We start from the raw sequence: 12692 nt of genomic DNA, 5'->3' as shown, positions 1-12692 counted from the left end.
GTGATCACGTTTTGGAATTCTTCATATCCCACTCTGGGCTGGAGAAATAATTATGATATTCTCTCGTCGGTAATTAATTAAAGAAAACGCGGTTCATTATTAGTTTTAATAATATACATATATAATGTAAGAATTTTTCAAGAAAATGGACAATCTTTCAAACATATGTAATCCTGTGAAAATTCATTAGTATTCGAATGTTTTCCTGGATTGTAGCTGCGAGTAAAAAAAGAATTTACAAAACGCAATGGCAACTCACAAGACAGGTGGGCAAAGTGCCCGAAAGAAAGTACAGGTATGATTTTTTAATTAAAAAAAAAAGAAAAAAACTAATTGAAAATTAATGTTTTTTGTATTTCATCTCTAAAAAGAAATAGAATTTCTCCTATGTGAAGGAGAAAAAAAAATACTTTTAAATTTCGAGGTTATAAAGCAAATAACACTTTCTTATTAATTTTTCTGCAATGTAAACAATATTTTGTTACTTTTTTTTTTTACAAAACTTATTATTATTGTTAATAAACTCGTAAATATTTTTATTTTTAAATCCATTATTAATACTTTGAGTTATTCCATTAAATTCTGTTTTAAATTTTATTTAATTCTATATATATTGAAGAATATTGACTTTTCAGGAAAATGACACGATTTTTCTTTCATTGTTTTGAGAAATTGATTTTATTTCATTTATGTTGAAAGTAATTTTTTTGTATTATTATTTAAAGTAATACAGATTTGCAATAAAAAAAAAATTTCCATTTTAATTTAGAAATAAAATTTTCTTTAATTTTATACACTCTTCTCGTAGATAAATAATAAAATTTAAAATTAATGAAATGTTAATTTTGGAAAAAAATCCAGTTTGAATGTTTTAAATTGTTATTCAGGTTTCAATGGTTATAAGAGATGAAGTGGAAAGGAAACACCGTGCAGGAGTGAATTCCTTGCAATATGATCCCAATCTGCATAGGTTATATTCTGCTGGCAGAGACAGCATAATCAGAATGTGGAATTGCACAAATATGAATGACCCATATATTCAATCGTTGGAGCATCATACAGATTGGGTTAATGATATTGTTTTATGCTGTGGAGGAAAGAATCGTAAGTATATAAGATGTATTCCACGCCAAAGTGTAAATCCATATGCAATTGCAACTCCGATTTTTTGAGATTTTTTTTCTTTTAGTACTAATTGAGACTATAGCTTCCATGAATTTTTTCAAATTTTTTTAGCAAGCCGTTTTCGAGTTATGGAATTTTGAAAATTGGAGAATTTTCATGACTTTTAATTTTTGAATACTCATAACTTCTTTAAAAATGCATCAATTTTAAAAGTCTTTTTTTCAAAATGTGTGTTTTTAAACGTTCTTTTCAAAAAAAAAATCGAACTTTTTTTTTAAACGATATTACTATCAAATTTTTGAGTTTTAATGATAAAAAGTCATTTTTCTCATTTGTCGTACTGATCGATTTTTTTCAAAATTTTTTCAAAAAAACTATTTCTTTTTACGAAACTTTTAAGCCTAGTCCGATAATGGGCAAACGATTTTTACAATATTTTCGGAATTTTTTAAAAATATTTTTGGTTTTTTTTTATACTATGTACTTTTATGTATTTTGATGCGCTGATTACGAAAATCATAGTGACAATACCAGAAAATTTGATTTTTATGGTAAAAACCATAAAAAATCGCAAAATTTATGGTTTCTTTTTTTTTATTGGGTAAAATATGCAAAATTAAAAAAAAATACATAAGATATAAAAAATTTATTTTAATAAGATTTATAACTTTTATTTGGAAGTTTTTTTTTATTTTGCATATTTTACCCAATAGACGAAAAAAATCATAAATTTTGGGACTTTTTTATGGTTTTCACCATAAAAATCAAATTTTTGGTTATTGTCACTATGATTTTCATAATCAGCGCATCAAAATACATAAAAATACGAAGTATAAAAAAAAAACTAAAAATATTTTTAAAAAATTCAAAATTCAAAAATTTTTGAAAAATTCTGAAAATATTGTAAAAATCGTTTGCCCATTATCGGGCTAGGCTTAAAAGTTTCGTAAAAAGAAATAGTTTTTTTGAAAAAATTTTGAAAAAATTCGATTTTTATTTTTAATTATTTAATTTTAATTAATTTTTTTAATTAAAAACTTTTTGAATTAAATTTTTGTATGTGATTTCTAATAAATTCTTCATCAACAGAAATCACCAAAAATTTCTCTTACTATAATTATTGTCTGAAATTTAACACAATCTTTTGAAATTCAAGTATTTTCAAAAATTTTAATTTAAAAGCTTCTAAAATTTAATTATATCTAAAATTTTTTGAAATTTAATAATTTCAATTATAATTCTCCTGAAATTCAATTATTTTTAATGATTTTTATTATATTCTTCGAAAATTCAACTATCTGTAACAATTTTTCACTTAAAAAGTTTTCAAATTATTGTATTTTTGTCTGCAATTTAAAAAAAAAATTTAGTAACAGAAATCATTAAAAAAAATTTTAATTAAAAATCACTTGAAGTTCAATTAATTTCAAAAATCTAAATTGTCAATCTTTGAAAATTCAACAATTTTACTTAGGTGAACGTTCACAAGATTTATTATCTTAGAAGAAAAAAATATATACTTTGTGTCTCAAAAAAAAATTTTAACGTTTCTTGATCAACAATGATCTAAAAGTTTTGAACGTTCAAATGAACGAAATATTTCTTTTAATCTATCTATAATAATTAGTAAATTAAACAATTATTAAATTAAATAACTTCTTTTTAGATATTTAAAACAATATTTTGTAATTAAATTCGTACTTAAAGAAGTTGTAAAAAAATTTCTTTCATTTGAACATTCAAAACTTTTGGCTCATGATCAGCAATTTTTAAATGGAAAATTTGTAGACAAATAATTAATTATTTCAGAATGAAAAAAATTTTTTTTTTTTGTCAATCGTTGATGTGCAATTTTTTCCTCTAAAAGGGATTACAGGTTATCATCACCTATTCACCTTTTTTCACCTATTTCATCTGTTTTGATAATTTATTACCTTTTTCACTTTTTATATGTTTCGATTAATTTGCAAATGAAATAATAAAAAAAATAATCAAGTTTACAATGTAAAAACATTGATTTAAGTTCAGGAATGTTGAAAAATAATTTTTTACCTACTTTAAAAAGAATTTTAACATTGCTGAAATTCTATTAATCTATAAAACACAAAATTACAGATTTTCATCTTTTCTATAAATTATTCAATTCGCTCTAGCTTGAATTTATCAAAAAAAAATTTATTTCGATCAAATTTCAATAAATCTACAATTAAATTAGTTGAAGCATTTATTGATTAAAATTGTTATCGATATAAATTTATAATCATTCTAATTCTAATTAACCTCTAATTCCATTGATACAAAATTAAATTTATTCAAATGAAATTTTAATTTAATTAATTTTTTTAATTAATTTTTCCCCAGTCATATCTGCGAGTTCAGATACAACTGTGAAAGTGTGGAGTGCTCATAAAGGATTTTGTATGTCAACATTAAGAACGCACAAAGATTATGTTAAGTCATTAGCCTATGCAAAAGATAAGGAACAAGTTGCCAGTGCCGGGTTGGATAGAGCAATTTTTCTATGGGATGTTAATACTCTCACGGCTTTAACTGCAAGTAACAATACCGTAACAAGTAAGAAAATATCAAAATATTTATTTATATATATTATTTTAAATTGAAAAATCAAAATATCTTTTTTTCTCAATGGTTTTTTTTTTAACTGAAAAATTTTAATGAACACTTTGTCATTAATTTATGTTCGTAGAAAATAAAGATTATAGAATAACATTGATTTTTGCAGCATCATCTCTTTCTGGGAATAAAGATTCCATATATAGTTTGGCTATGAATCCGTCAGGATCGGTAATTGTTAGTGGCAGTACGGAAAAAGTATTACGAGTTTGGGATCCGAGGACGTGTAACAAATTGATGAAATTAAGAGGTCACACGGACAACATAAAGGCACTAGTTCTCAATAAAGATGGCACACAATGTTTGTCTGCTAGTTCCGATGGTACTATTAAATTATGGTCTCTCGGCCAACAACGTTGTGTTCAAACAATAAAAGTACACAGTGAAGGAGTCTGGGCACTGCTGGTAAATATTTGAAATTTTTTTCAAATAGAAAAAAAAATATTATTTGATCATAATCAGAATTATGTGTCTGGAGTTCTGAACGAATAATTTTTAATTTTTAATTTTTTTTTTTTTAAATATTAATTTATGTACATATCTAAACAAATTGTAAATTCAGATGTTTATTACATGAACATTTTGCTTCCTCTTTACGATCAGCAAAAAAATTTGCTTCCTCGTGGAGAAATGAGCCGAAAGTTCTGAACGTTCATATGAACGAAATATTTTTTTCAATCTATAAGTTATTAAAAATTATAATCATGTAAAATAAAACAGTAAATTAAACAATTATTAAATTAATAATTTCTCTTTAGATATTTTAAACAATATTTTGTAATAAAATTCGTACATAAAGAAGTAGCAAAACAAATTTCGTTCATATGAACGTTCAAAACTTTTAGCTCATAGAGATAGCATTAACATTGAAATTAACGTACAAAAATAATATAATAATAATATAAACATTTTAGTACCTATAGATATGAGTTAAATTTAAAGAATTAATGAAAGTTAAAAAATCAAAAATTCACATTTTAGCTGAAATTTCTAAAAATTAATAAAAAATAATATATAATTTATAATTATTTACAATTATATCGATTCGTTTCAATGCAAGGAACACAATTATTTTCTATTTAAACTTGAATTTAAATAAATACAAAATTTTTCAGCTAAAATGTGAATTTTTTAACTTTCATTAATTTATTAAATTTACTTCAAATGTAAACTTTATATATACCATTCGATTCGTTTTCATTCAAGGAATACAATTATTTCATCTATAAACTTAAATTTAAATAATCACAAAATTTTATAGACAAAATATTGTTTGCCAGGTGAACGATACATTCAGTCATGTCCTATCGGGTGGTAGAGATAAAAAAGTAATAATGACAGAACTAAAGAATCCACAACGATACAGTTTAATTTGTGAAGAAAAAGCTCCTATCTTAAAAATGGTTATGACCCCAGACCAGTCCAGTATTTGGGTGGCAACTAGTGAATCTACAATTAATAATTACGTGAGTAATATTTTATTATACAATTAAAGTTATAAGCGACTGACCAACACTAAATTTCATCTTTTCTTTAATCTTTTAACTAAAACAGTTAAACCTTTTGTATTTTTTTTTTTGTAAAAGAAGTTTTTATTGCTATAATCCTTCACTTTCCCAAAATTACATTTTTTTTTAAATCGAACAAAATTTGAATATTACATTACAAAATAGACTCTCCTTCAATCGATGAGTTATTCACATTTAAATCAAAAAGTTGTCCCCATTAAAATTTTTTCAACAATTTTTTTAAATCAGTTTATATTAAACATATTCTTCACATTTAATGTTGTATATTTTTTTTATTTTTTAACTTATTGGTGAATATTCAATTGATATTTGTAAAATAAAAAATTTTAAAAACACGAATTTTTAAAATCAGAATTGCCACGAAAATTTTATTTAATTTTTTTCTGATTTCCAGACAAAATATATTTTTTATTTTTAATCATGGAAAATTGTATTAAATTTCTCTATTTTTTTTCCAAAATTCGGAATTTTTTTTTACAAATTCAGCTCTTTAATATTTTTTCAGTGTTTTTAATAAAAATATCTGCCTCTTCCCTGACTTCTCAGACATGTGGTAACCCTGAAAATATTTGTTTAAAAATCTTTGTTATTACGTAAAAACTATTATAATTAGTTAAAAGAGTAATCAAAAAATTATTATTTGATTTATTAGAACAATTTTACTATTATTATTATAAAGTTAAATAAATAAATGAAGTTATTAAAGTTGCAAAAATCAAAACATTTTAAAGAAGATTTCTTTTTGGATAATTTTAGTTCAATATTATTAATTCAAAATTAATATTTTCTACAAAAAAAAGATTTTAAATTTTTTAATGTTTTACAAAATTATTCACTTTTTAGAAATCAAGAAAAGAATAAATTGTTGAAAAATTTTTAGTTTTTAATTTAAAAATGTAATTTTTTTTTTTTTTTGATAAAAACAAAAATATTTCTTTGATGTTTTTATTTTTTTTATTAATTTAGAAATGAACCTTTGAAAAATGTGACGTAATTTAAAAAAAAAATTTGATTTAAATCGAACAAATTGTATTTTTTTTTTTTAAAAAAATCATGATTCTTATCAGCCCTATTTATTATACTAAAAAAAAAAAGAACAGTTAAACCTTTTTTATTTTTTGTGAAATTATTTTTTATTGCTGTAATATTTATCTGAAAAACTTATAAATATTTTCTCTGTTAAAAAAACTTTTTACGAATATTTGTGAAAGTAAAATTTTACATTTTTATATTAATCAATTTGGGTCAGTGCTGAAAAAAATTTCTCAATTTTCTGAAGATTGTAACTTTTTTTCGTACCTCCAAAAAAATTTGAGGTTTAGAGAATATTTTTATACTAATATAATTTATATAATTTTAAAATTTGACGAAGATGTTTTGCTTTATTTTAAAAATATTAATTTCTTAAATTTTTTTCCTTAAAAAAGTTAATCCTAAAACTTGAAGTTTTAAACTGAACCAAAAATTCTTATATAATTGAACTTAAATTTATATTTTTAATTAAACAGTTAAAAAATTTTTTTGTGGTATAATAATTAAATTTTATAAGTACAAAAAAAATTTGGGACTTAGAAAAAAATAAAAAAAAAGTTTTTTCTTTTTTTATTAATGAGTTCAGAAAAGTTTTGAAGTTAAAAAAAAAATTTTATTGTTTTTTTAATGCGCAATTATTGCTTGTGAAATATAAAATTTCATAAAAATAATAATATTAATTAATTGTTTAATGCAAATACAAAAAAACTGTACTAAGATAACTAAAATTAAAAAAAAGATAACGAAAAATGTGATATGGTTTATTAATTAATTATTTTATCACTATATTGTTAATTCATTAATTAATCGCTTGTTAAAAAATTATTTATTTCATAATGAATATCTTTAATTTTTTTCTTCTTTTTTTTCTTGACAATAAGAAATGTAATTATATTTTTATTATTTTTTCCTTTTTTTTCTAGAGTATTTCGTTTAGGGGAGACCAATGCGGAGATTATTGTGTTGACGGAATTGGCAATGCGGTAGGTGGAATTATACCACAAAATTCTGATCCAGTTCAAAGGATATTGGGTGGACCAGCGATAAGACAATGTTACGTTTTAAATGACAGGCGGCATGTCTTGACTAAAGACACAGAGGAAAATGTATCACTTTATGATGTATTGAAAGCTTGCAAAGTCGAGGACTTGGGTCACGTTGATTTCGAACAGGAAGTGAAAAATCGTAATAAAATTGTTTTTGTGCCCAATTGGTTTAATGTCGATTTAAAAACAGGGGTTCGTATAATTCTTTTTTTTCCATTTCAAAAACATTAAAAAGAAGAAAATTCTAGTTAATTTTTTTTTTTTTAGATGTTAACCATTCATTTGGGTCAAGATGAAAACGATTGCTTTTCCGCATGGGTTTCGGCAAAAGAAACTGGCCTAGCTGAAGATGATGCTGTCGATCAAAAAGGTGTAAATCTAATTTTTTTTTTTTTGAAATCTGTGTTTATTTTTGATAATTATAATTATCAAATTGTTAATATAATAATTTCTAATTATATTTATTTATTTCAGTCAATTATGGAAATCTACTTTTACAAGCCCTTTTGGAACAATGGTGGAGACCTTTACACGCGGACGATGAAAATGAAACCAATAGTAACGATGGTAATGTCCCAAGACATACGCGAGGTGGAAATCCTTATTTTTCGGTACCGGGACACACGCCAGTTATTTTCAGGTACATTTTTTTTGTTTACATTAATTAAATAAATAAATGGGATGCATTAATCTTTCCTAAAATTCATTAATTTGAATTTTATAAGGACAAATTTATATTTAAACAAATTTTATAATGTTTTCTCTAATTTAAATTTGCATTATAATTATCCCACATTTTTGTTGACTGATTACAGTGAAGTGGGAGGTAGAACATTATACAGGTTACTTGTTCAAGACGCGGGAGGTGAAACGGAAGGTGTTCTTTTAAATGACACTGTTCCGCCATGGGTTCGAGATATTGTAGTCGATAAAAATCTACCAAAATTCATTAAAATTCCATTTTATCTCTTACCACATTCCACGTCTGGTGTTAAGAGTTTAAAAAAGTAAGTGCAAACAGAGGAGATAATAACATTTTTTTTTTCATTGTGATATTAACATTTACTCTATAGATTTGTGGATGAATTTAAAAAAAAAATTGTTTTCTCTTTTTCTTCAAAGGGATCGCCTAATAGCTAATGATTTCATACAAATACGTAAAGTTGCCGAGCATGTGTACGATAAAGTTTTAGGAGCCGGAAGTGATTCTGGTTCAGTAGCCGGTGGAGGAAATACAGTTTCCAGTGGCTCTCCTGCTGGGGATAGAGCGAATACTGATTCAAATGCAGATAACTCGTCATTGGCTGAAGAAAAAGTTGAATTATTGTGCAACGATCAATTATTAGATCCATCAATGGATTTGAGAACTGTAAGATTAATATTTAAAATAATAATAATTTAATATTTTCAACATTAACAATTTAATTGTTCTATTATTTACAGGTGAGACATTTTATCTGGAAAAGTTCAACGGACTTGACGCTTCATTATCGACCTGTCAAATAAACTAAGACTCGTGTTTTAGAAAAAAAAAAAAAAAATGATCATTACACAAGTGTTCCTGATTCTCTTCGGTGACAAAGTAGACAATTATTCCTATCGGTATTTAATATAGAAAAAAAATATATACATATAAAATCCGGATCAATTAAATTGTACGCGGTAATTACAAAAAAAAAAACAGCATTAAAATTGCTGCAAGACTTGCGCGTACATATTTTATAAAAAATAATTTTTTTTTAAATATTCATATGATTAAAAAGAAACATCTTTAAATTAGTAGAAAATCTTATATTCTACCAATTTTAGAAACAGCAAACAAAATGAAAAACAGAAATTATTAAAAATTCAATTTTTCTAGGGAATAATACCTTTAATCAAATTGTAAGAGGAATATATATATATATTTCTTTGCATTTTATCTTCCTTGAAATCGTCATCATTTTTTTGTAATCAATTGTATTTTTTTATTCTTGAAATTATTCTCAATGATAAAAGTGATGACGTATATTTTACTCTGATTCGAAATTTTATTTATTTTTTGATGAAGAAAAAACAAATTTGTTGAATCAATTTTCCAAGTAATTTGTAATTACAATTTTACTTTTTAATTTAAAAAGAGAAAAAACTAAAAAAAAAAAAAAAAAATGAAATCAACTTGTAAATAGAAATTGATATAATTAGCTTTACTAAGTTGTGACTCCCATTTCTTCGTGCCATCGAGTCTTACATTGTACAATAAATTTTCATAATTTAAAATCAAACTGAATGTATATAATAATCATTAAATTTCATCTTCATGTATTTTTAAATTAAAGTAAGGTTTGTATACCATACCTGAAAAATTATTTATTGTCTTATTAATTAACCCGGAAAATAATTATATTTTTAATTGATCTGACTATTTAAATTTTTTTTTCTTGGCAAAAATTTTTTCAATTCAATTAATTTAAAAAGTTCTGTGTCATTGAAAATAAATAGATTTTTAAATATTCATATTTCAGCGTATTTAAAAAATGTGAACTATTACATGAAATCGTCCATATATTTTTTAAAATATTTTCTACAGGCTGAAAAAATACGTTTTCATTTTCACAAAATATAAATTCATATTTTACAATAAGTTACAAAAATTTTTTATTAAAAAATTTTTTATTTAATGAAATATTAATATTATGTACAATTGAAAAATGTAATGCAAATATTACATCCCACTTTTTTAAATGAAATACTTTTTAAAAGACTCGGATTTTTCTATCGACTGCGTCTGTTCGATTTTTTCTTAAGAATGAATTATAAATTTTTCAGGATTACATCCACGGCTTCGACAAAGGATTTACAAACTTTTGTCGGTGGTGGTGTTATAGTATTTTCATCACCAGGTCTATATTTACCTGTTTGTACTAAAATTCCTTTTATTCCCACAGATTGCGCTCCAGCAATATCATCTTTTACATCCTGCATTTATTAAAAGTCCATTTATTAATTTATTATTTATTTATATTTTTTGTGTCTTAAGTCTCATAATATCTAATATTAAACACTTTTTGAATATTAAGACAATTAAAGTCATCGCAGACAAATTTTAAAAAATTATAATACTTTACAGGAATGATTTTAAAAAATATCAAGATCACAAAATGAATTTAAAATCTAAAAACTTATAGTTATTCAGCCAGTAGAAAATATTTAAAAAAAAAAACAATTTATTACAAAAGTATGAAACAATTATTGAAATTTATTAATAATGATTAAATTTAATATTTTAAATTTTCATTTTCCTCCAAGAAAGTTATTAACATATAAAAATCGAGAAAATCAGCAAAGTGTCAATTTTCTTTGCAAAATTTTTTATGTTTATTAAGAAAAAAGAAAAGCTCGAAAAAATTCTGTTTTATATCTTTAAACATTTATCTAATAATAATAAAATTAATTATTAATAAATGTCAATAATTTCTTAACACTTTTATAGTGAATTGAATATTTCTTTTCAAATTTTTTCTACTGGCTGAACAACTAACAGTTTTCAGTACCTCATATACTTTAAATTCATATTTTCCAATAAAATTTTTTTTTAATTCACGATCTTGATAGTTTTGAAATTATTCTTGCAAAGTAAGTTTTACTTATAATTTTTTAAAATTTGTCTACAAGGACTTTAGTCGAAATATAATGGATTAAATCTCTAATAGTTATATTTTTGCATTAGGTGTAAATAATAATTTAATCATACATCGCCAATCATAATGGCTTCTTCCGGTAAAATATCTTGTAGTGCAGCTCTAAAAAATTCTGCAGTCGGTTTTCCTATTACTTCGGCTTTGATATTTGTAGCGTATTCTAAACCTTTTACAAATGCACCGGGTCCTAATGAAAGACCATCAGGTCTCTTGTAATAACGACCCTCATGAATGGCTATAAGAGACGCTCCATTCAAGATTAATCTAAAAAAAAAAAATTTAAGATGTTTGAACCCTATTTTACACATTTAAAATTTGCATAAAGAAAAAAAATTTTAATAATACTATTACAAATTTTTATAATATAATTTTTTTATATAATTTTAAATTTTAATAATAATTTCCACCTGAAAGCATTGTTCAAATCGTCGTAATTAAATTTCTCAGGTGCTAAACCAATTACAACGGAATCTTGTTTTTCTGATGATTTTATCAAATCATCAAAATCTTCCATCGCTGCTGAATCAATTAAGAGACATGGATTTAAAGAACGATTAATTATTATTTGTCTCGCCGCAGCTAATGAACTAAAAATTTCTTCCTTCTTTATGTCAAATCCAAGATTTTTTAATCGATTATACAAAACATTTTTTGACTCTTTTGTTGTGTTTGTGACGAACTTAATTTTCGTGTCTGTATTTCGAAGTCTGAGAATTTTTTTAAAAATATTTTTATTTAAAATTAAAAATGAAAAGAAATTTATTTTTCATAAATAAATAAAAAATTTTTATTATTTATTATAATAATTAATTCTGTTTTTTATAATTCATTAATTAGTAATGCGAATATAAAAAAACCTGAACTATTATTATTTACATTAAAAAATAAAAATTTTTTAAAAATAAACTTTTGTCAAATTAAGTATATAGAAAATAAAAAAAAGTAAAAGAAATTTAAAAATAAATTGTAAAAAATAGTAAAATATAGGAAATGTATTATAATTAATAAAAAATTAAAATTCATAACCTGCTCAATGCTTCTTGTGCTCCTGAAATTGCTAAATTGTCAATATGTAAAGTGCCACTAAGATCTATTAAAACAGCCTTTATTTGTCTATTCATTTTTATTAATCTAACAGACGAGTTATAAATGTAAATAAGGTATATTTTTTATAAGAATGTAACAAACACAAAGGGTATGTGAGAACCTCCCACGTGACCTAATATGGAAAAATGTGAATTGGTAGTTTCCTTATTACTATAAAATGAGAAAAGATTTTTTTTGTCTAAAATTTTTTTCTCTGAAAAATACATAATTTTGAGTTAAATTATTAAAAAATGAAGTTTAAAAAGTGACATTTTTAAACGAAAATAAAAACAAACATGGCGGAGCATACACAGACAGGGTTGCGCAGTTATGCGTAACTCGAGGTTTTTGACGTAATATACTTTATAATACGTAGAAAACTAGGTAAATTAAATGCCGACATCGCGACATCTTCCTTCCATATACATAACTGTTTTTGAAAATCATCTCGCTAATTCCAGACTCTCTTGTTCCGACATACTCCAAAATATTAAAGGGGAAGAAATATTCTTTTGTAATAATTTTGAAAATATGCCTCTTTTGTTTACATACAGACCTTA

At 23.6% G+C, this 12692-nt stretch overlaps 2 protein-coding genes across 2 annotated transcripts; one reads left to right on the top strand and one right to left on the bottom strand.

The window, feature by feature from the left end:
- Positions 1-18: 18 nt before the first annotated feature.
- LOC127285886 (WD repeat-containing protein 48) lies at positions 19-9714 on the top strand. The gene is made up of 11 exons (XM_051312093.1): positions 19-295; positions 888-1104; positions 3487-3699; positions 3869-4164; positions 5040-5225; positions 7244-7558; positions 7634-7736; positions 7841-8006; positions 8182-8373; positions 8489-8735; positions 8810-9714. The coding sequence occupies exons 1-11, from the start codon at positions 248-250 to the stop codon at positions 8870-8872; spliced, it is 2046 nt and encodes a 681-aa protein (XP_051168050.1). The 5' UTR covers positions 19-247; the 3' UTR covers positions 8873-9714.
- Positions 9715-9999: 285 nt separating this feature from the next.
- LOC127286066 (haloacid dehalogenase-like hydrolase domain-containing protein 2) lies at positions 10000-12454 on the bottom strand. Its single transcript, XM_051312361.1, has 4 exons — positions 12073-12454; positions 11454-11753; positions 11100-11310; positions 10000-10324 (listed from the first exon to the last, which is right to left on the bottom strand). Exons 1-4 carry the CDS (start codon positions 12165-12167, stop codon positions 10160-10162), a joined length of 771 nt encoding a protein of 256 aa, XP_051168318.1. The 5' UTR covers positions 12168-12454; the 3' UTR covers positions 10000-10159.
- Positions 12455-12692: the final 238 nt, after the last annotated feature.

The sequence above is a fragment of the Leptopilina boulardi genome, unplaced genomic scaffold, assembly GCF_019393585.1.
Source record: "Leptopilina boulardi isolate dan_hultmark-lab unplaced genomic scaffold, ZJU_Lbou_2.1 LbouV2_342, whole genome shotgun sequence".
Taxonomy (NCBI): Eukaryota; Metazoa; Arthropoda; class Insecta; order Hymenoptera; family Figitidae; genus Leptopilina; species Leptopilina boulardi.
This window is presented reverse-complemented; position numbering and strand designations above follow the sequence as displayed.